The sequence below is a fragment of the Cyprinus carpio genome, chromosome A8 (assembly GCF_018340385.1).
Source record: "Cyprinus carpio isolate SPL01 chromosome A8, ASM1834038v1, whole genome shotgun sequence".
In the NCBI taxonomy this organism is placed as follows: Eukaryota; Metazoa; Chordata; class Actinopteri; order Cypriniformes; family Cyprinidae; genus Cyprinus; species Cyprinus carpio.
This window is the reverse complement of record NC_056579.1, coordinates 12,885,815-12,909,757: the sequence shown is the minus strand read 5'-3', so window position 1 is coordinate 12,909,757 and position 23,943 is coordinate 12,885,815. Positions and strand designations below refer to the sequence as shown.

Genomic DNA, 23,943 nt, shown 5'->3' with positions numbered 1-23,943 from the left:
GTTCATCTGAACTTTTTTTTGCAAAGCATCCTACTCCATATGTATGAATAAATACGCAATTATACAATTTGTACTTGATTATTTGAACTATTCCTTTATAATTTAATAATTTTTTATAAGAAAGTAGCAAATGTATACGCAATACAAAATATATATGTACCTTCAGTATATACTTACCCACAGTGATGTACCTACCCACAAAAAATTGTCTATGTTCCAAATATGAAGTAAATGAGAACAGAGTAGAAGGACGGATATAGACCAAACACTGGAGGAACTGCAGCCAGCAAAGCATTAGCCATCCCCATAGAAAACAAAAAGTCATAAAATGAGTAATTTGTGAGTAGAAGAGTGTGTACAATAGAATTAGTCATTACATCCACTTTATCTGTCTAGTTTGAATCACAGTGCATTGTGAAGAAAATTATCGCCTGCCAGCTGATAATACAGATCGGTAGGTGTCTAAGATGAGAAACAGGATAATGAAAATCATAACCGCCCCTCGCATCACACACACTTCAAGAGTCTTCACTCTCAGAGAAAATGTAATTTGATCGATGATGACACCTGCATCAACATGAATTCTTTATACTTTATAAGAGTTGTCATAGGCCTATAGCAGTTTGTAACTCAAATAACACAGGAGAGTGTGTACTTTAAGTCTTTAAGTCTTTAACCTTGTGGTAGGTGCATGAATCCCACACTTATTCCTGATATCAATTCTCCATTAGCGTTTTTCCTGAGTGAGAATTGTGGCAGCCATGACAAGAGAGGTGCAATAGACAGGAAGCAGCTCTTCAGCCTTGGACCTGAACACCTGAAGCACAAAAAAAGAGAAAGAAATATGGGGGTCAATGTGTATATTTAGCAGGGACACTATTTATTTTATGATCACAATTATGCTTCAGCACTCCTCCTTCATCTTTCAAATTGTCAGATGCGCCTTCCACCTGCACTGTCCCAGGATATCTAGCTATGCTTCATTCAGATTATAAATAGGATTGGGATTGAAATTCTCATTCTCTAAACATCTTTGATTGTCCATCTGTAAAAAAGGCTAAAACAAGCACAATCCTAAAACAAGAGTGTATTATAATATTTCCCATGTGTGAGGCTGTTGTGACTTGGCTTTAAACTCAGAGCAAACCTTCTATTATTGTTCTCACAAGCAAGCACAGTAGCTAAACCAATTAAACTGGACATCTATAATTGGGTAGAGACAGATTCATTATTCACTTTTCCTCCTACAGGCTACTAAAGGGTTATTTATTGTCTCAGATGTTCACCAACATTTATCGTCAGATCAGTGAAGGAAGTCTGTCACTGGCTTTGTTTTGACCAAATGTTAAAAGACTTTAACCTACCACTCCTGAGAACAGAGATCATATTACACAACATCACATGAGCGTCAGCTTGTACTAAACAGACTACACTTTCTATTTTTACTGTAGCACTTCAATAATGTTCTCCAGATAGTGATTATTATGCATGTGACTTTTTATGTTGGAGGCAGGGCTGTTTTATCCAATGAGAAGAGGTGCCATTTTACAACAAATAATGCTCATACATGGTGTAGAAACTGACATTTGACCCTATATAGTACAAACTGAAGTTATAGAAGACATACATCAGTCTATGTGCAATGTTTTATGTGTACATGAACAGAACTCAACACAAACAGATGGTAAAACACCAGATTATGTCTTTCACTATTTAAGCAATATTTAAATGTAAAGGACATTAATTTTCTAACACACAGCAGTACACAGGTTAAAAAGTATACCAATTACAACATTTGGTAGGAATCTGATCAAGACTAAAAGATTCAGGACATTAGCAGCCAAAACTAATAACACATCAAAGCTCATCTGCGTGTCAGCACTCTTTGATAGGAGCACACGTGAGGACAGGTGACTGCATTGATGATCATGCAGTAAAACTGGAAATAAGCTTATCATCAATTTGTTTTCTTACCTTGTGTACCAAATTCTGTTATATGCATCCAGAAGAAACCACTTTATTATTCCTGTGCACATGGCCTGACTATCTCACCTGTGGGACAGATCTCAGCTGAATCTCTCTCCTTAAATATTTTCATTGCTTTCTGTTGTTTAAAAGTCAGATTTATAATGTTACCTCATATATAATTCATCACAAATGCTGTCTCCATCATAAATAACAAACACCATGGTTATTCTCTCCAACTCTGTGTTCCATTGGTTTATATAAGTGTCGACAGAGCTTAAGATCAGAAGGCAAAAACAATATCACACCCACACACACTTTAAATATAAATTTAACAGCCTTAAAAAATATATATATACCTTCTATCCTTATAAACATAATCAGTTACCTGTTTTGTTGTTGGAAATAGGATCTCATAAACCTTTATATCACACACATGTTCATTTCCCATTATCCTCTTGTCTAACAAGTCAAATTACAAGGACGAATGTTTGGACAGTAGCAGTTAATTAATTTAGCACCTCCTAAATTTCTATTGTCTATTGATGAGCTCAGGTAACATAGACAGGAGGAACAAAGATCAATGTAAACACAGTTTATATGTCACACATCAGGAATAAATAGCATTACTTCACAGGCAATGACTACTTAAATCCAACTCATGAAATCATCTGATTTCCAGGTAAATCAGATAATATCTGATAACACCTTATCATATAACAATAGAACTAAAGATCAGAACACACTCATTGTGACTCATTTCAAACAAAAAGACAGCCTCACAAGATTGCAGAAAAGTTTTTTATACTCACATTCATTTTTAATCCACTTCTTTTCACATTTTGGCTCCTTTTCACATCACATAATCAGATGTAAAAAAAAAAAAAATACATTATTTTATATATTCATTTCTTTCACATTCTGCAATCCTTATTGGGACTTTTATGTCTGTCTCTCCCTCACGTGCTTTCTCTTCCTTTCCTCTCTAGCGTTCATTCATTCAGCTGTGGATTAAAGGGGTTGGCCATCGAGCCACTATAATGATGAACAAAAGGGAACTGAAGAAGTGGGTGAAATATTTATACTTAGTTGCACGGGCAAAGCCCCCCAACACACTCACTCTCTCACTTACCCACACACACCTGCTGGCATGTAGCCCATTAAACACTGATACTTTATACATGCATGATTCTTCAAGCAATAAGCCACTCACACACATTTATGCATACTGTAAACAGCCGCAAATTCATATCTGGTACCATTTAAAAGTTTGGACAAACCTGCTAATTCTATACTATTAGTATTTTTCACATGATAGAATAATAGTACAGACAGTAAAACTATGAACTAACACAAACTGAATGGTGCATCTCATAAAAAAAATAATAATGATAATATATATCCACCTTATTTTTCAATGGGGAAGTAAGCTGAATGTGCGAGACGACCGCTTCATTAGCCGCAGTAAGGAAATAATGAGAAGAAAAACAAAGTGCAATAAACGGTAAAATTGTTTGTGCTACAACCTGATGTGTTTATAATTAAGACAACACATCAAAGTAATATGGTAAGAAACACCAGTTTTCAATATCAAGCAACAAAACGAACTGAAAGTGGATGACACCACTCTTACGGGAAAATATGAAATAAAAGAATATATGGATATATATATATATATATATATATATTATATATATATATATATATATATATATATTTTGTTTTCAATTTTTTAGTTTCAATAATTTTATGTTCTTTTGTCATTTTTATTAGTTTTATATGTAAACATTTATTAGTTTTATTAATTTTATTAATTATTAATTTTATTCATATATGTTTTTCTTTTTTTCATAAATTTTTTTTGGGGGAAAAAATCAATGACAAAAAAAAGAATGATTTTTTATAGTTTTAGCTTTAGTTAACAATAACAACACTAGTCTTTATATCATGGGAAACATAAATTCAGTCAAGCATGTCCAAAATTTTGATTGGTTCTTGTACAGCTGTATTGCCTTTTATTATTAGGCCATATTGAAAATAAAAATGTCCTCACAAGGTACTTTACCTGACACTGTAAAAATGTTACATATTTGAAAAGATCTTTATTTGAAAATCTTTACAATTTTACAATTAAAAATCTTTGGCATCTTAATTTATAAATCATAAATTAAAGTCAGTGTTTTGTCTTTGAAACATGATGTTGAAATATCACTTTTTTTTCTCTCTACATTTATTGCCCTGTTAACAGTTTCAGTCGGTTTATCCATCTCTCTTTCCGTTAACTGAAACAACTGTAAGCCCTGCCCACAAACAACCACCAATCTGCAGTGTGTGAGATCAGCACCTTCAGTGGGTGGAGTCCGTCACTGTACACACTCCACAAACACAAGCGCTGGTCCAGTGAGGTGGACACCAGTAGGGTGGGGCTTGGTAAACATAACACTGTGAGAGGGGAAGAGTGCGCCAGGGGCACTGAACAATGAGAAAGCAGCTGTAGAGACAAGCCTCCATTCTCATGCCCTTTCTGATCTATCTTAATATGCCATAGAGATAGCTGTCCATCATCTCCACCACTGGCCAATGAGATAATATTTTCCTCCATTTGCCTCATCTCTCTCCTAGGTGATAAGGCAAGCATATTGACTCCACTTTGATGGTCAGGTATGGAAAAGAACGGAGCTGATGGACCTGAAGCACAGACAGGGCACATTGTTATTAGCATATACATATTATAGAGTTCTATAATCAGTTTAAGCCTGATGGCACCCAAAACTGTGGGTTCTGGCATGGATTCAATCTGTTTTTTGTTTTGCTCTTGGGTTTGCAATAAATAAAATATTCTTTATTAATTTTATACAAACAGACATACTCCATCTTTGAGTCAGAGCAAATACAGTGTAATTTTTGGACCTCAATAGCTGTGGTCACTATGAGATATATGAAAAACAATTGCAAGATTCTTAAAAAAATAATAAGCTAATTATTTCGGGGACAGGACTGGAAAAACATACGTAAATATAGACAGTTTTTTGTTTCTGAGTGAACAATCCCTTTTAACATATTATATAACAAATGCAAACAAATAACATAAATCATTTAAGTTCATAAAAAAATCATCACGTTATTTAATAATAGTATCTTGACTAAACCATATCTGGTGTATGCATGACTCACCCTGCCACCTCGTTATTTAATAATAAAAAAAAAAACACAAGTGTTTATGTTCTGGTGTATGCATGACTCACCCTGCCACCTGACACTAGCCTTACTGTTCAATACTGCTGTTAAATCCCACACAGATATACAACCATCTGTAGTGGCACTGAACAGAAACAAAAGCCTGAGACCGAAAGAGGACAAAGGAAAATAAGTCCAAGAAATTTTTAAATATGGAATAAGTGTTTGATAAATGTAGAGCATGACCTTACTTTCTGTCCTGGGAGTCCTCCAGCTTGTAGGGGGCGACACTGAGCACACACCTCTGATGGTTTAAAAGACTCCCAAAGCATGTCAACACTCCTACTGCTCTCAGTCACACTGAAAAGCCTACAATTGAAAACATACACAGTCTCAATACATTAATCATAGAAAGTAAAAACATGAAACATTTTTTATGAAGCTCATTTAAATTCAAACCAAGTTACCTTACTGCACCATCACTACAGCCCAAAACCAGTAAGACACAATCAGTCCCATTATGCACCACAGCCATAGACATGTCCCTGCAAACACAAGAAAGCATTTGCAAAATAAAATCATAATGTAATCTCTCTGTAAGAAAAGCACAATTACAATGGGGAGGGGGTACATTGTATTGTCCGCCCTCTGGTGGTTAGAAATGTTCAAAACAGCTGCAACCAACCATCAAACAACATTGGACCCTATTGACTTTCATTGTATAGTCAAGAAAAAAACAACACTGAAACATTTTTCACAATATCTTCTGTGTTATATGGAAGAAAGATTTATTTTTGGATAAACTATCCCTTTAAGATAATAAAAATGACTTTCCAAACCTAACTCTAGATCCAAACTTGTAAAGTAGAAAGTATTTTAACATATACATCAACAAACACACACACACCTTGTCTCTGGGTTCATTTTGACAGTCTTGTGTTGGTTACGCTTCCGTTCCCACTGTTCATCCAATCGATGACCAGCTATCTGAGTGACATGACCGATCGATTGACCCTGCTGCTCATCCAAATGTATCAGGAGCCGGTAACACTGCAGCTGGCCCCGGCCACCCACAGAAAACACCAAAGAAGAGACAGAGGAGGTAGCTATTCTGTCATCTCCCCCTTTTTCATTAGTTTCTCCTCTTCTGATTGCAGCCAGAGCACGAACATTTGAGATATGGTCCATTAGAACTGAAAGCACCTTAACAGTTCCACTCTGTGGACTGATAGCAAGTACACCTACTGTGGTATCCTCCCCTCCGATAACAAAAACTTCCCAAAGTTCTGACAACGGTCTAGTCTTTTTCAGACTACCAAGGTTGCAAACACAGCTGATGCCTCGTCCATGTAGCCCCTCTTTCAGGGTGTGTCCATTCACATCGTTTTCATTTGATGTTAATGAACGTGATTCCATGACAGCTCCATGCTTGGTAAATACAAGGGTACCTTGTCCAAGTCCATGTGCTTGAGGATCTGTGTCAATGTTTATTGGGTGTTTGTAGGCCCAGGATCGATGGCCGCCTCCACAGGCAACTGATAAAAGCTTCTCTTGTCTGTGAGGGTCCCATATAATGAAGTTGACTGAGTGGAAGCCAACCATTACAAACCGAGTTTCGGCTACGATTGCACTCTCTTGATCGATCTTCCTCTTCTCAATTCTCTCATTCAGCAACTTTCCCTGTACCTCTAGTCCATTCGAGCCCAAAAACAGAACATTCTGTCATTCTCTCCTCTCTCAGTGCAGAGCAGTAGTGACCCTCTCCGGTCACCACACAGGTACAACCCCTTTCTCTGGGACAAGGTAATCTTTCATATGCAGGCCCGATTCATCCTCTATCACTTTTATCGTCCATCAATAAACCAGTCCCTCAGAGCCCGATGCAAGAAGACACCAACTCCAGGACCCTTCATACTGTCCCTTGACCCCAACTACAGAGTGTACTTCACCCTCACCAGCTCTTAGCAAGACTCCCACACCTGGCTGCCCTATAAGAAAAACCTGTTCACCTCCGTTCAGATTACCCACTGCACACACCCACACAATACAATCTGAATTCTGGACTTGGATGCTTGTGATTTCCATCACACAATAGGACTGGAATTCTGCTCCCCCTTGCCAAATGACATCCCAGGTGTCACCCTGACTAAGGCATACCTCTCCTTGATCAGTACAGACCAGAATGTTATTCGGATCACCCTCACCCACTAATCGGACCACTTTGGGACAATCCTGTCCTTTAAACCCCAGATCCAGCTGGGTCTCCCTGAGTTTCCTTACCGTCTTTCTTCTCCTCTGATGCTCTCCATACTCTTACCCCACCATCTGCACCACCAGTAGCCATCCATCCCTCCTTACAGCCTACACTTCCCTTGCTGACAGCCAAAGCCCTCACTCCACTTGACCTATGCCGTCTAAACGTATGCCCGACCTTTCCTTCACCTCCCCATTCCCAGAGCAGGCATGCTCCATCTTCTCCTGCACTGAATACAGGGTTTTGCGCAAGCCTGACACAGAAGTCTGGTGCCCATAAAGCACCCGAAGACAAGTTGGGGATTCCTCTCCACAGCCTGCATCTCCACCCAACGTGCCGATGCTCCACAAACGAACACTGCAGTCATCCAAGAAAGGACCAATGAGCTTTAGGCATTGCCCTCCAGTACTGAAGCTGACAAGCCGAACTCCTTTTCCTCCAAAAACAATAAAATCCTCCTTGTTGTTGTCCAAAAAGAACTTTCATATAAGATTACATTGTTGAACTGTCTAGCTCCAAACAGACATTTTCTACTACAGTAGGTCGTATACCATGGATACGGTAATTATGGAAAACATTTAAAGATGTACATTCTTTAGGAGATGCCTGAAGACTGTACACAGAGAGGATTGGTCCCTCACCTACAAAATGACACAATTAACAGGAAAGAATTTATCAAATTAATATGTTATAAATATGAAAATGTTTATAGAGATAAATACACAAATACAATTATGGAAATTGAGAGACATTTGTGCATTTCCCAAACACAAGGAAATTCAGCAGAGGAAGATAACCCAAACTGGAGGTCTTCACGGGTCCACTTAGATTTGAAAACCTGAAGTCCGATTCATTAACCGAGTGGGTTCCAATCCAAAACTTCGACAAGTGCCTCGGACATGTGTTGGGTTCGGTATTATTGGCCTCGGGTCTCAGGTAATTTAAAATAAATGTGCTTTTTCCAAATGAACCCGATAAGACCCAAATTATTTTAAACTATCCCGGATGTGTAACTACTTGCATGTTTGTGTTAAAAGGGACCTATTATGGAAAATTAACTTTTACATGATGTTTGGACATAAATGTGTGTTGGCAGTGTGTGTACACAACCACCCTATAATGATAAAAATCCACCCACTCCTTTTTTTAATCCCCATGAGTAAAAAGCAGTGTCTCCCAACTACCTGTTTTCAGCATTGCTGCTAATGTGACCTCACATTAGCCACAGGCCCCACCCACGACAACTGTTTTTGAAGAAGATGCTCCCTCAACTCTACCTAAATTCGTTTATGTCTGTGCAAATCATTTACACCGGACTGCTTTGTGAATGAGGGTCAGTATAAAGCAGTTTTTGCACAAAAGTTTCTCCTGAAGGATGGAGCAGTGCCAACTGTTTGTGATCCAGCTACACCTCCAGAAGAAGTAAGTATCACACGTTAATTTTCCAAATTGCCTTTCTGAAAGACCTTCTTGTCACTCTGTAAGGCTAATGTTGCTGAAGCTACCATTGTCTGTCTGTTTTAACTGATACTACCTCCATGTGCTACCAGAATGATCGTCAATAGGAAAGTGGGAGTTAAAATTGTATATGAAAGCAATGTGAAGTTTATAAAGTTTGTAATAGCATGCGATGGCACCATGAGTAATTTTTTTTCTCGTTGTGCTCCCGTCTGTGTAATTAATAAAGTGCATTTTTTATGCACAGTACAATCAGATTACTGACTTTCCTGATCCATCAGGAAAATCCACTTGCTTCGTTCGCTGGAGATTAGGCTGCAGACAAGCGAATCGTTGAATTATTAGAATATCAATTTAATTGATATTCATTTTTAATTTTTTTCCTGACTGACTGCGGGGCTGTAGGCTGTGCACATGTCAATGCAGTTTATAAATACAGTCGGGTCAGGTTGGACTAATTTCACCAGGTCTGTCTAGGGTCGGGTTTTTCTTTAAAAAAAAGCAGGGCAGGGTCGGGTAAGAAGTGATTTGGGTCTATTTGGGTCAGGTACAGATTTTAGGACCCAAGAAGACCTCTAACCCGAACTGTCATTGCCAGGATACAGAACTTTTTTACTTTTTTTTTTTATTTAACTCTTCCAGCAGAAAAAACGGCTCAAAAAATGGCCCATGAGTCATAGCCTGCATATTTTATTCCAACATGGATTTTTAGCTTGATGTTTTGCTACCTGTTCATTAAAAGAATAAATGCCAGTCACCTATCAGCAATAAATCCTCCTCGAGGAATTCCAGCGAAGTCACTGGAGCAACAAGCACAGTGCTCTTCATCACAGCAGACTCTACAGGAATTGCCATCTCAAGCGGTCTGAATGACAGGGTGAAGACTTCTGGACCACAACAAAAACATCACAGCATTATTTACTATTATCAAGTAAATTAAACTAAATTCAATGCATTGATTTGATGGACTGATTGATCAATGCATTGTTTGCAATGGCATTTACTATCCACCTTTTTCCTAACAAACCTACTGCGGGTTAAGTTCCACTCAAAAAGACTGAAACAAATCAAATCACATTTGTGCAACAAATAATTCTTATCCGTCAGTTTGACTGAATGAGCTGTATATTTTCTTTCATGTTCTATTTTCAAACAGCAGGAGAATAAAATAAAGCTTGGTATTTTAATGTGACATGGTATAATAATATCTATGGCATGAGCTCTTTTCAGTCCACTGTATTCTTCTCCTCCTAATTATTTTCTTTTTTCCTTTCCATTCTGCTGTAACAATATGAAAAAAGACAATATATCCCATGAATAATTCACTGGAATGCACTAAGAATATCTATTTCCAGGATTGTTTTTCACACTGATGCTTCAAAAAGTAATTGTGTTCCCATTTTACTTCTAATCCCTATTAGCAGTGTTTACGAGAATGTTTCTAAAGAAAGTAAATACAATATTTGTTATCTATCAGAAATATGGAAATCACTTTGAAATATTATCACTCAGTGCTAATGTTAATGAACATTTTTGTATGTTGAATAATATATATATAAGTGTGTGTGTACGTATATATTATTACTACTCATTTAGGCTTTTACACTTTTAAATATCCTCCTTATGGTTGATGCTTGGGTTCACAAAGGAACCATTTGTTATTTAATAAAACATTTTTTTATTAATAATTAATAAATTAATAAACATAATAAATTAATACAAATTAAAATGAATCATTTTAAAAACATTCTAATAAATAAATATCTAATGCCATGCAAACCCTGAATCATTCATATTTCTGTGGGATGTAAATACATTATAAACTAGAAAAAATTTAATAAAAATGATAATTACATTTTTATATATAAAATATTGTATTAAAATATTTTCATGTACTGTGGGGGATTTTATATATATATATATATTATATATATTTATATAATATATATTATATATATATATATATATATTATATTTTTATATATTTTATTTAGGACTTACCTAACATCAGAGAACCATGAACATGTGAATGTAGGGTTAAATAACTTTAATATTAACTTAAAAATCAAAGATCAAAGTGGTTCAGTTGACAAAAAAATAAATAAATTCCCTGATGTGGATTAAAGGGATGCCATGTGAACAAACAGCATTGATTACACAATTTAGCTCAAAACTAACCTCGTCCTGTTGGAAAATTCATATTAAACTGGTTGTTGTGTTTTAGAACATGACAGTTGGTTTATAACTTTTCTGAGACAGTTAAAATGACCAAATCATTACTGCTCTAAATACTATTGAAATGACCAGCTAATCCAACAGACAACTAGGTTTTTCTAGCAAGGTCAGGATCTACCCATTTATTAATATAATGAACGTCAGTCATCTGTCAACCAGGACACAGCTACCATTAAATAAATTTTCTAGCAGGTATATAATCTGTCTGATTCTGCATGCTTCTCATTGTAACCCTATCAAGTTCAATTTACACTTACTCTTCATCTATATAGATACTTTATTTATCTAGCAAGTAAAATAAAAAAAAAATTTATTTATCTTCTTTCATACTAGTTCCAGCATGTTTTTTGTGCTTCATACGTGTTCTCGCTTCTTCGTTGACATCGCTCGGCGTCCAATCGCGCTGCTCAATACTGCACAGACCGCACCACGCTCGCGATCAATTGGATGAAAACGGGTTCTGCGCTTTTGTACTGTTAATACGCGTAGAAAGTTGTGCATTTTGCCTGATGCACCAAACTTATGTATTGGGTGGATCTCATGGAATGTCATCACAGCAGACTCTACAGGAATTGCCATCTCAAGCGGTCTGAATGACAGGGTGAAGACTTCTGGACCACAACAAAAACATCACAGCATTATTTACTATTATCAAGTAAATTAAACTAAATTCAATGCATTGATTTGATGGACTGATTGATCAATGCATTGTTTGCAATGGCATTTACTATCCACCTTTTTCCTAACAAAACCCTGCTGGGGGTAAGTTCCACTCAAAAAGACTGAAACAAATCAAATCACATTTGTGCAACAAATAATTCTTATCCGTCAGTTTGACTGAATGAGCTGTATATTTTCTTTCATGTTCTATTTTCAAACAGCAGGAGAATAAAATAAAGCTTGGTATTTTAATGTGACATGGGTTATAATAATATCTATGGCATGAGCTCTTTTCAGTCCACTGTATTCTTCTCCTCCTAATTATTTTCTTTTTTCCTTTCCATTCTGCTGTAACAATATGAAAAAAGACAATATATCCCATGAATAATTCACCTGTAATGCACTAAGAATATCTATTTCCAGGATTGTTTTTCACACTGATGCTTCAAAAAGTAATTGTGTTCACCCTTTTACTTCTAATCCCTATTAGCAGTGTTTACGAGAATGTTTCTAAAGAAAGTAAATACAATATTTGTTATCTATCAGAAATATGGAAATCACTTTGAAATATTATCACTCAGTGCTAATGTTAATGAACATTTTTGTATGTTGAATAATATATATATAAGTGTGTGTGTACGTATATATTATTACTACTCATTTAGGCTTTTACACTTTTAAATATCCCTTATGGTTGATGCTTGGGTTCACAAAGGAACCATTTGTTATTTAATAAAACATTTTTTTATTAATAATTAATAAATTAATAAACATAATAAATTAATACAAATTAAAATGAATCATTTTAAAAAAACATTCTAATAAATAAAATATCTAATGCCATGCAAACCTGAATCATTCATATTTCTGTGGGATGTAAATACATTATAAACTAGAAAAAATTTAATAATAAAAATGATAATTACATTTTTATATATAAAATATTGTATTAAAATATTTTTCATGTACTGTGGGGGTTTTATTATATCTATATATATATATATATATATATATCTATATATATATATATATATATATATATATATATAATTTTATTATATTTTATTTAGGACTTACCTAACATCAGAGAACCATGAACATGTGAATGTAGGGTTAAATAACTTTAATATTAACTTAAAAATCAAAGATCAAAGTGGTTCAGTTGACAAAAAAATAAATAAATTCCCTGATGTGGATTAAAGGGATGCCATGTGAACAAACAGCATTGATTACACAATTTAGCTCAAAACTAACCTCGTCCTGTTGGAAAATTCATATTAAACTGGTTGTTTGTGTGTTAGAACATGACAGTTGGTTTATAAACTTTTCTGAGACAGTTTAAAATGACCAAATCATTACTGCTCTAAATACTATTGAAATGACCAGCTAATCCAACAGACAACTAGGTTTTTCTAGCAAGGTCAGGATCTACCCATTTATTAATATAATGAACGTCAGTCATCTGTCAACAGGACACAGCTACCATTAAATGAATTTTCTAGCAGGTATAATCTGTCTGATTCTGCATGCTTCTCATTGTAACCCTATCAAGTTCAGTTTGATTTACGCGTCCTCTGTAGAGATAGTGTCTTTATTTTGCGAGGAGGTGAAATGGAAAAGTGATGTATTTTCTTTCATACTAGTTCCAGCATGTTTTGTGCTTCATACGTGTTCTCGCTTCTTCGTTGACATCGCTCGGCGTCCAATCGCGCTGCTCAATACTGCACAGACCGCACCACGCTCGCGATCAATTGGATGAAACGGGTTCTGCGCTTTGTACTGTTAATACGCGTAGAGTTGTGCATTTTGCCTGATGCACAAACCATATGTATTGGGTGGATCTCATGAGAATGGTATACAAATCATATAAAATACACAAACCAATGAACTGCCTTTCTTACGCCTGGAGCGTCATTTTGCGCATGTCTCCAGTCTGTTGTTTAATTTTTTTACGGACTGCTTAAACCCAGGGGGTGGGGACAAAATGTAATATTTTCGGGATAAAATCGTCAGACTGATGATTGCATGTAAGTAGGGTCAGTATAAATAATATAATATCAGTTTGTCATAAGGTATGTAAATGCATGAGAGATTCATTAAGACCAGTGAGTTCTAGCTGTAGTCTTAAATCGCAGCTCAGGTTCACTTCTGTAGTGCGCTGCTCGGGTTTAGCGCTGGGGCTAATGAGACCAGCGGATCCATAATAATACTACTAATAATAATAGAATGCAGTCTGTTCCACCTGCACCTGAATTATTTGGCGAATCGGTAATTTGAAAGCTTGTTTCTTTTTGTTCATTCTTGCTTTTAATAGCGATGCGATTCCTGAACGAATTGTCGAGTCTGACCGCTGCAATGAGCAAAACCGGACTGAACTATTCGTTCTCGAAACGAACTGAATGAGCCGAGAACCGATGGGTGGGTTGATAATGAAAACATTTGGAGACAACCGAAGATTTTGGTTAAATTATTTCAATAACTAAATAGCAGAATTGTTACAAATGATACTTTGAATTTTGACAGATGTTTCAAAATACGAAACTGTTGGTATAATTTATCAAATGCAAAAAAAAAAAAAAAAGTGCACAAACCTTTCAGCCAAGACATGTAAACGATTGTTATAATAATGTAAATACACATTATAGCCTATTTAAATTAGCCTATTTAATTTAAATTAATTACCCCCCATTAATTATTTTAATCTCAAAATCCTTACATTTACACATCCTTACCGAAGTAGTTAAGTACTTTTAAAAATAATTACAAATTGAAAAAATAATTAAAACAGTTGTATGTTAAGAATTTTAAACTAATATAACTTCAAAACACAACTAACTCACATTAATTTAATTATAATATATTAATTTATCTGTCTAGTCATGTCTAAAAAAATATATAATAATTATGTCTACCAAGCTCTGATAATGTACCGAATATAATATTAACAGACTACCCAAATGTTAATAAAACAATGGGCCTATACCTTTAGAAGCACGGATGTGTCTGTCACTTTAATGATATGGTTCACACAAAAATTAAATTAGTCATAATTTACCCAGGTTGTTCTAAACCGTCATAAAGTTATTTCTTCTGTTGATCACAAAAGAATATACTTTGAAGAATGTCTCTCAACTAAACAGCTGATGGTTGTAACTTCCATAGTAAGGTAAAAAAAAAAAAAAAAAAAGGAGAGAAAAAAAATTATTGGGGACCAGAAACTGTTAATAAACCGCATTATTTAAAGTATCTTCTTTTATGTTCAACAGAAGAAAGAAATTATTACAGGTTTAGAACAACTTGTGGGTGTGTAAACGATGACAAAATTTTCATTTTGGGTGAACTGTCCCTTTAAGTCAGACAGTCCACCGTGAACACCTGAAATGCCTCTCTGCAAACTGCGCGTTTATCATTAGTTACTGGACAGACACATTGATAACTTTCCCATTCAGCGCTACATCTAAAAAGTCATCTCCTAAAAGTTCAAAAGCGCGCAGGTTTGTTTCATAGACTGTATAAAAGGTTTGTTTAGCGCATGCTGCACTCGTGTGAAAGGGGTTTAACGCCGCGCAAATGAGATTCTCTAATAGACTGTTCTGGAGACTCCGTTTCTTATTCAATTTATTTAATTGCAATTACCGCGCAAATGAGATTCTCTAATAGCCTACTTCTTATTCAATTTATTTAGTTGTAATTGCTATTAGTATTATAAACAGTGCAAAATACTTATTTGTTTTTTCAAAGATGTGTTGGCCTTTGTAAAATACGGGACAAATCATTTTACCTTAAATACAGGACGATTCCGTATTTTAAGAGACGGTTGGCAACCCTAATAACTGGCTGTGTTTACATTAATTTGAGTAAAAAAAAAAAACATTTTGAGAAGCAAGTGCATTAAACCACTTACACTGAGTCACGCACAGCCACATGCGCGAGCAGTTTTCACAAACAAAGCGCGCGTCAGCATTTGAAATTGAAAGCAGCCTTCTGTTAGTGAGCTTCATATTTTAAATATATATACAGCAATTATCCCCTTCATTTTGCTTTCTGTCTGCTGAATTACAGACTCCACATGTGTGCCAGGTGACCCCTTGCGCATTAGGTGGACCCCAGAAGCATTTCCGCTGAACACTGATGATGAAGCGGTTTACCTGCGTCCAGAGTTTAACACATCACTGCATCTGACACTCTGAAGTGTACTACACATGACGGCACCAAACCAACCTCATCTTCCTGTAATGCTGGAGTGTAAAACTCAAAAACTGACACTGTGATACTGTGAATATTACCATGTAAAACCAGACCATGTTTTCAAACTAGACTGTTCTGTTTAAAATAAAAATAGTGCTATACTTTGTAGATTTTAATTACTATTAATGAAGTAACACATAGTACCTCAGTATAAGCCTGCTTACTCAGTCACACCCAAATACACTCAATGCCGACCACCACCATGACGTACCGCATGCCAAACTTCACTCTGGAGCAGAAGCTTTTCCTGCTTCGGAGAATCCATGCGGTGGTGGACACAGTGCAGGACTTTCGGAAAGACACCAACACTACTGTGCACCGGAACGCTGTATGGGCAGAGCTGGCTCAGGCCTTCAATGCGGCGTTCCCTAGTCGACCCCCCAGCAGCATCGGGTCTCTGAAGACACTGTGGAAACGTCTGAAGGTGGAATGTCGTGTAGCACTGCAGAAGCGACAGGAGCAGCAGACAGCTGGGCTTCCTGTGTCTGCCCTCACGCAGGTACATTGAAGTCTTACTTATGTTTCAGTTATATGCTTTGGAAAATTCTAGTAACACAATGTGGTTGTGTGTGGTTCGTGTCAGGTGCAGAGAGAAGTGATTGCTCTGGTACCAAACCTGATCTCCTGTCTGGAGGAGGTAGACGGAGATGGCAGCTATAGCTCAGTTAGGGGTGGCTCACCTGGAGCAGGTAATTAATAGTCATGTCATCTCTATTACAGGATGAAATACTACCACTCTTCCCAGCTGTCAGCTCTGTTGTTATATGAGGAGGGAGATTAATTGAGTCATTCTCTCTCTTGTAGTGATGGGGCTTTCAGGCACTAATGGGAGTGAGCATGAAGATGCTGACCACAGTCAAAATGATGTAAGACTGAAATCAGCCTTGAAAGGATTACGAAAGTACCTCTTAAGCTAAACGTTTTCTTTTATGTTGTAGATTTTATTTCAAAAATATGATGAACTCTCTTATGGCATGGAGAGTGTACCTGCTCTGCTCACACCTTTACGCTGTAATGTAAAGTGTTGTACTGGTCAACAATTTACATGCAGTAAACAAATGGAAATATGGTTAATTTGCAATGCTGGTGAAAATGAAGTATTCAAATATTTATTAATTCATCAAAGAATTCTGAAAAAAATGTAGGACAGTTTTCACAAAAAAAAAAAAAAAAAAAAAAAAATTAACCACCAAAACTTTTTCTAGCATTGATAATAATAAGAAAGGTTCATTGAAATGATTTCTGGATCGTGTGGCACTGAAGGCTGAAATAATGGCTACTGAAAATTCAGCTTTGCATCACAGGAATAAATGACATTGTAATAATATTTCACAATAGTACTGTTTTTCCTGTACTTTTAATCAAATAAATGCAGCTTTTGTGAGCGTAAGAGACATCTTTAGAAAATCTTGTATTATAGCTCCTCTCCATAAAACATATAATTAATTTTGCTGTTAATTATAAAGCTGGTATATGCTATATATAAATCATGATATATTATATAAATAAATATAAATATATAATTTGAAAGGGTAATTACATAATACTCGGTATTCCACACACTAGACACTTACAGTTTCACTGGTGTTGCAATGCACATTTCATGTGTTTACTATATGTACAATGCATGAATATTCTCAATATAACATGCCTTTTTGAGCCTTATTACATAAATGTACAGCAATTACGATGCTACTAAACTTGCTTTTTTTTACAGGAAGTAGACAGCAAGGAGTATTTAGCTACTGAACTTGGATTGTTCTCACCAACTCACCCACCTGTTAACTCTGGGATTCCTCCTGGCACTGCCTCCTCTCCTCTCCACTCACATTTAGTCTCTTCCAGGTCCAGCCGTCCATTCCTCATCTTCCCAACCCATGCAGGAAGCACCTCAGGGCTGAGATCAGGGACTAGGGGTGCAAACTTTGATACCCCACACAGAGAGCCTGCAGTGCCACGTGCTCCTGCCGGAGGAGCAGCTGAGAATTCATTACCGCCAATGGACTCTTATACCTCAAATTTAAAATGGGAGCCACGTCGACAGGAACGGTTTGAGCTGGAGCATCAGCAGACGATAAGTCTGTTATTGCTGCAGCAGTGTGTGTGGGAGGAGAAGAGGAAAGCAGTGAGACAGAAAGAGAAGGCAGCACGGGCCAAAAAGAGATATTATCAAGCCAAACTACGGAAGATCGGCACAGATCATCCACCTTCCAGCAGTGACAGCGAGGATAACGAACATCTACAGATGTAAACTCAGATGTTTATGACGTCTTAGCTATGTTTGCTTTCTTTTTGAAAGTCATGTTTTATTCTTGCAATGCTGTTTATTTATAAAACAATATATTTTTTATTGTGGACTAAACTTAACTGGTGTTTAGGAATGTACCATGTGTATCATATGGAGGGGGGAATTCACTCAAGCAGGCTTTGTTCCAATAGCCGATAAAAATCTCATTTCCATTCATACTCTCTCTCAACCCTGATGATGTGTTCCATTCAATCAACAGTGGGATAGTTCATCTGAAAATTAAAATTCATAATTTACTAACCCTCATATTGCTCCAAACTGTGTGACTTACTTTCTTCTGAAAAACACAAACGAAGATATTTTAAAAATGCCTGTGTTTATTTTGTCCATGCAATAGGAGTTAATGGGTCCAGTGTTGTTTTTACCCCCACTGACTTTCATTGTATGCAAAACAGTTGAAATATTTCTCTAAATATCTTCTTTTGTGTTCTGCAGAAGAAACCAAGTCATACATGTTTGGAGCAACATAAGGAGAAGTAAATGGATGAACCGGCCCTTTAAAGGCTCTCCGTTGTCCAACAGACTTAGATTATGACATATAAATATATATGGTATATGGGAAGTATGGGACTCCACACTTCACATCACTTTCACTAAAGAATCAAATGGTAATGCTAATGTTAGTGTTGCAATTGTCAACAAAGAAGCCTTCTAGCATCCAGTTTGCAGAGGATAAACAGTGCTGTGCAATACTAATATTTGTTTTACATGAGCAAAATTATCAACATAAACGTTCATTTGCCATTTTTTACAAGCATTTAAGATTTTATAATAATGTAAATTTAATTACGTTGACCTGTTTATAAATTGAATTTGCTTAAAAGAGTGAATGTTTATCATGCACTGCACTAAGTCTTTCTGGGTCTTATGTTTGAGTGATATCATATAACCAAAACCATTGAAAATCTAATGTTATGGAAGTTTTCCAAATGGGAAATTAGAAACTGAAGTGCAATGATCGAACAGGCTCATCTAGTGCATGTTTACAATGGAAAAGCAGAGCAGTGTAATGCAGAAATGTGTTCTGTGTGAACAGCCCAAAGCCCTCACACAGTCAGAATCAATCAGTGAGGAGATATTTAGTCCTGATACTTGTGCTTGATGAGAAGAGGAAATGAACTGAAATGAGATTTCTAATGTTACTGCATAGCATTTTAATTTAATGTGTGTGGGTCAAACCAAGGATTGATTAAGGTTCTCAAAGGCCCCCGTTTGATGCCTTTACATTACAATATAAATAGCATGAAACATTACATTACAAATTACTGTATGTAGTTTTATTAATTAGACAGAGCACAACATATATGGAAAACATTTCAGGGGTCATTGCCAGTCCATAATCTATCCTTGGATCCAACTCATTTGACTGTTTTAGGACAGTGTCCTCAGGACCAACCTTTGGATTGAGTTCACTGTAGCTCATTTATACTATGCAGATTTTTGTTTTGTTTTTTCAGGTAAATAAGTGCTTTTCTTAAATTGACTTCCTACTCATGGAGTGGTTGAATTTAGTTCAGTGTTGTTAATTTACTTGTCTTAGTATACAGTGTTTGGGAACAGAGCCCTCTGTTCTTTTTCAAAATATGAAAAAGCTGGAAATTCTGTCATCATATTCATACCCTTATGATTTTTCCAAACCTATATGTTCTATGTTGCAAGAAATAAAGTCGTAGAGGTTTGGAACAACATGAGGGTGAGTAAATGATGATGCTTTCATTTTTAGATGGACTGTCTTTTTAAGGAATGTTACTACAGTTGACTGGAAATTGAATGTGTAAACCAGTGAAACAGAATGTTAGACTGAATTAAACTAGTGAGAACCTTCCACTGTAAAAAACGATTTTTAAAGCAGATTTAAAATTTACATTTAGATGTAATTCCTTTTGATTTGACTGAAAATTAAAAAGACATGTAATGTGATGAACAAGTTAAAAAATTTTTTAACCACACAAGTGTTTGTCTTGAATATATATATATATATATATATATATATATATATATATATATATATATATATATATATAAAATAAAAAAGTAAAAAAAAAAACATACAGAAGCGTGGTAGCAATAACTCTTTTATTGACGCCCAACGGGTCTCACTTTCATCTCCCATTGGTAGCTGTTTTTTTCTGAAAACCCCCATGAGTAAAAGGTATACATAATGTCCCACAATAAACATGTTGAGCCATTATACATTCCCCTTTTCTCTCTCCCACCCAATCATTGTCTTCCACCACTATCTCTCTCTCTCTCTCTTCTCTGATGGACAGAGGACATTTCAATTCCCAGAATGCATTTTGAACAGAAGAGAAGGGGGACATATCAGATGGTACATGTACAAAAGTTTCACACATGAAACATTTGAAACAGATGAAATCTCACTCTTAGAAAAAAAAGGAAAAAAACTCCCATACACTCTTCTTCAGAAACATTCCTGCAACGATTATGGTAGAGAAATTAAATTCAATAAATATTAATAAAGAAAATAAATTAATTTAATGTCTGTACAAGATAAAGTTATGCAGTATTAAATAAAATATAAAACCATAAATAGAAAAAGTACTGAAGCACTTTATGACAGGTAAGAGGTATTAAAGGGGTGACATAGGGCACTTTTTTGGCAAAACTCATGATAATACTGTAAATGACTAAAGAGATAAAGTCATATAATGAAGCATGATTTCCCTTGATATTTTGAGATGGGCTTACCTTACTGACTGAATTTAGCTCATTTTACAATGTTTCTTCCTCTGAAGCACTAAGATTATTCAATACTCCACAGAGACAATAATGACTGATATTTAGATATGCTCTCTTTGTTAGAAAAGAAATCAAAGGTGGATTAAATATTTTCTCCTGAATAGTTGATTTGGAGTCTTTGAGTAACATTTCCTAAAGCAGTGTTTGAATTATGATAAGCCTGGATATGATAGAGGTCTTAATTATGCTACAAAGTCTTGAATATGCTTGTAGGCTAGTTACACAAATCTTCACACAGCTGCAACAAACTTCAAGACATGCTTCAATATTATTTCAGAGCAGTTTGGCCAAAAATATTCCAGAAACCAGAGAGGCATCTCATACAAGCATGCGTTTGTTGGAGTTTGTTGAAATGTGTTTAGACCAACCTAAAATCTTCCAATCAAGTAACCTGTCTGATAACAATCCATTAATTGACAATCATTACGGTCCAAACATATCTTCTGTTTCATAATTCTTTACAATAACAATCACTGTCTCTAGAGTTTCCCACCAATCCTATGTTTGGGCCAATAAACTTCTGCATTTGCACGGACCAATCCTTTTCTTCATAGACTCTCTCCGGTCTATCAGTGGGCGTGGCTTGTTGCATAAACACATATTGGAATGGAAAGATTGGAGTGGGAATGTTTGGGACTGTTTTGGCTCGGAATGGGTTTGAAAATGTTTTTTTCGATCCTACCCACTTAAACACATATCCACACAATCTTCAAAAACATCACTAGAGATTTTTCTTCTTTGATCTTTGATGAAAAAGATACAAAAAGTATAAAAATGTTCTGTACAGTTTCTCTCTCTCTCTCTGTGTGTCTCTGACCAGTCTTCTCAGCTGTTGGTCTGAAATCTGAGGTTTGTAGTTTGGATAAATGAAAATCATAGAAATCATGACCTTCTCTGGTCTGATTTCCTGTTTGTTCTCAGGAGGGTGATATCTCCAGCCCTTGATGAACAACTTCACTCTCACGTCCTACGCACTTCCCAGGGTGAAGTAGGAGTCCGGATTGCTCCGGTTGGCTATGTCCTGTGATTCTTGAGCCCATCTGCAGAGGTGCATTATGGGACCGCGAAGGAATCATCAAGATTGTCCATCACTTCTGTTAACTCTTAAAAGAGAAAAAGAAAAGACAGAACAGGAAAATTATCAATAATGTCATCCTGTACATATTTTTTTTTTTTTTTGAAGGGGCACCAGTCTTAGCTCACTTAGTGCTCTAGGTGAGATATATATTTATACATATTTATATCTTTCATTTATTATATATTATGTATTGTTTATACTTGCTTTATATTTTATGGAAATCACTGAAAAAATTATATAAAAAATATATATATAAAAATGCAAGCATAACATAATAATATAAAAACATTATAAACTATATATATATATTGTTTAGAATGTTTTCTTTTATTTTCTAAAATTTTTCATGTTAAATTTTTTTTTTATTGTTTATATTATTATTTATTACGATTATTTCAATAAAAAACCACACATCATATATCAAATTTTATAATTTATATATTTATATTGTTTTGCATGTTTTTATTTTTTATAGCAATTTTCACTGAAAATAAAAAAATGTAAATTAAAAAGCTAAAAGTATCATTATTGTTGCTGTCGTAAACCACACAAAATTTGCAAATGATCACCATGCATTTTTCTGTATGGAAAAGAGCAGCATCGACATTTTGTAACTGAACAGAACCAAGGATGAACATGAAACAAATGAGGAATACAAAAGGAGACAAAACATGGGCTGGACTTACTCAGAGTCAGGTGATACTTCAGAGACGCTCTGAGAGGTTGCAGAGAGAGGAGGCGGGGAAGGGGAGGGGCCTGCCGGGGCAGAGACAGGGTTAGGGGGCGGGGTTAAGACAGTGGAGCTGAAGGAGGCGAGTATGGAGGAGAGGATATCCAGGTGTTCACTAGAGGGTGGGCGACTGGATGGAGCTCCGGGTGCAGCTGTAGATGGAGGGTACCTACATGGGGGGGCGGAGTCTAGGCGACCACGGCGAGAGGGCAGGGTTTCCTGGGGTTCCTCTGTGATTGGTGGAGGGGGTGAGGAGGGTGGGTGTGGCTCAGGGTGTGAGAGCTGTCGGGGCGGCAGGGTTCTCAGCCACTCCCTGCAGGGCTGTGCTCCACCATTAGATTCCAACTGCTCCCGGGACCGACTGCTCATAAGAGCCCCTCCGAGGTGCTCCCGTGAGGCCTGTTGCCTTGTTAGAGTGTTAAGCTGAGTTCTTGAACCACTTAACGAACCCTCTGCCCCCATTAAACCCACCATACCGCCCCTGCCCACCAGATCCTCCCTGGAGGCATGGATGCTGTGAACAGGGCCCAGCCTCTCTCTGGACCCACCCAGGTGTTCAGCACCAAGCTCGCGTCTTCTCGGCAACAGGTCGAGGTTGTCACGGGAACGCTGACGTCGCGCAAGCGAATCCAGTTGTTCGCGGGAAGAGTATCGGGAAGCAGGTTGAGACAGTGAGCCAGTTCCGGAGTACATACGACCGTAGGAGGCAGCTGGGACACCTCGGTGACCCAATGTGGAGGTCCTGTACCAAGACATCTCGCTGGGAGCACGACCCATGGCAGACAGGCCCTGCAGAGCAGGAGGGCATCCCAGACGATTCTTCAGGATTCCTGAAAAATTGATAGAGAGGGGTTTAGTATGGCTTTCTATGCATAGCTATTAAAAATCTGGCTAATAGCAATAAGCCGATAACTATTTTCATGTTACGGATATAATTAATATAAGTTATAATATTTTATTACTATTATATTTCTAAAATATTTTCTTAAAAAACAAATAAAAAAAATTATTTCTACATAAATTAAAAATACTATAAAACACTAAAAGCTAAAATAAGTTGTTGTGAATTT

General features: G+C 36.4%; 3 protein-coding genes, 1 long non-coding RNA gene and 1 pseudogene across 8 annotated transcripts in view; 1 reads left to right on the top strand and 4 right to left on the bottom strand.

Annotated features, from left to right (window-relative positions):
* Window positions 1–206: 206 nt before the first annotated feature.
* Window positions 207–3,578, bottom strand: LOC122145929. The gene is made up of 3 exons (XR_006160660.1): window positions 2,778–3,578; window positions 678–817; window positions 207–277 (listed from the first exon to the last, which is right to left on the bottom strand). It is a non-coding gene; the product is annotated as an uncharacterized LOC122145929 (long non-coding RNA).
* Window positions 3,579–4,516: 938 nt separating this feature from the next.
* Window positions 4,517–6,964, bottom strand: LOC109094872 (WD repeat-containing protein 6-like). The gene is made up of 5 exons (XM_042762361.1): window positions 6,050–6,964; window positions 5,610–5,687; window positions 5,394–5,511; window positions 5,211–5,305; window positions 4,517–4,653 (listed from the first exon to the last, which is right to left on the bottom strand). Exons 1-4 carry the CDS (start codon window positions 6,742–6,744, stop codon window positions 5,231–5,233), a joined length of 966 nt encoding a protein of 321 aa, XP_042618295.1. The 5' UTR covers window positions 6,745–6,964; the 3' UTR covers window positions 4,517–4,653; window positions 5,211–5,230.
* Window positions 6,965–6,972: 8 nt separating this feature from the next.
* Window positions 6,973–7,878, bottom strand: LOC122145997 (annotated as a pseudogene).
* A 5,282-nt stretch (window positions 7,879–13,160) lies between these two features.
* Window positions 13,161–20,264, top strand: LOC109095268 (fibrinogen silencer-binding protein-like). 2 transcript variants are annotated; one of them, XM_042762358.1, is made up of 5 exons: window positions 13,161–13,776; window positions 15,812–16,496; window positions 16,581–16,686; window positions 16,802–16,863; window positions 17,715–20,264. In XM_042762358.1, exons 2-5 carry the CDS (start codon window positions 16,185–16,187, stop codon window positions 18,246–18,248), a joined length of 1,014 nt encoding a protein of 337 aa, XP_042618292.1. In that variant the 5' UTR covers window positions 13,161–13,776; window positions 15,812–16,184; the 3' UTR covers window positions 18,249–20,264. The 2 variants fall into 2 exon arrangements, with proteins under 2 accessions (XP_042618292.1, XP_042618293.1); XM_042762359.1 differs by having other exon boundaries at window positions 13,161–13,785.
* A 103-nt stretch (window positions 20,265–20,367) lies between these two features.
* LOC109095267 (cadherin EGF LAG seven-pass G-type receptor 3-like) overlaps window positions 20,368–23,943 on the bottom strand; it is a 41,878-nt gene continuing 38,302 nt past the window's right edge. For all 4 annotated transcript variants that reach the window (XM_042762324.1, XM_042762322.1, XM_042762321.1 and 1 more), the window contains exons 35-36: window positions 22,830–23,703; window positions 20,368–22,168 (exon numbers count right to left, since the gene is read on the bottom strand). In XM_042762324.1, the coding sequence (XP_042618258.1) occupies window positions 22,141–22,168; window positions 22,830–23,703 (902 nt within the window). In that variant the 3' untranslated portion in view covers window positions 20,368–22,140. The remainder of the gene's footprint in view (window positions 22,169–22,829; window positions 23,704–23,943) is intronic.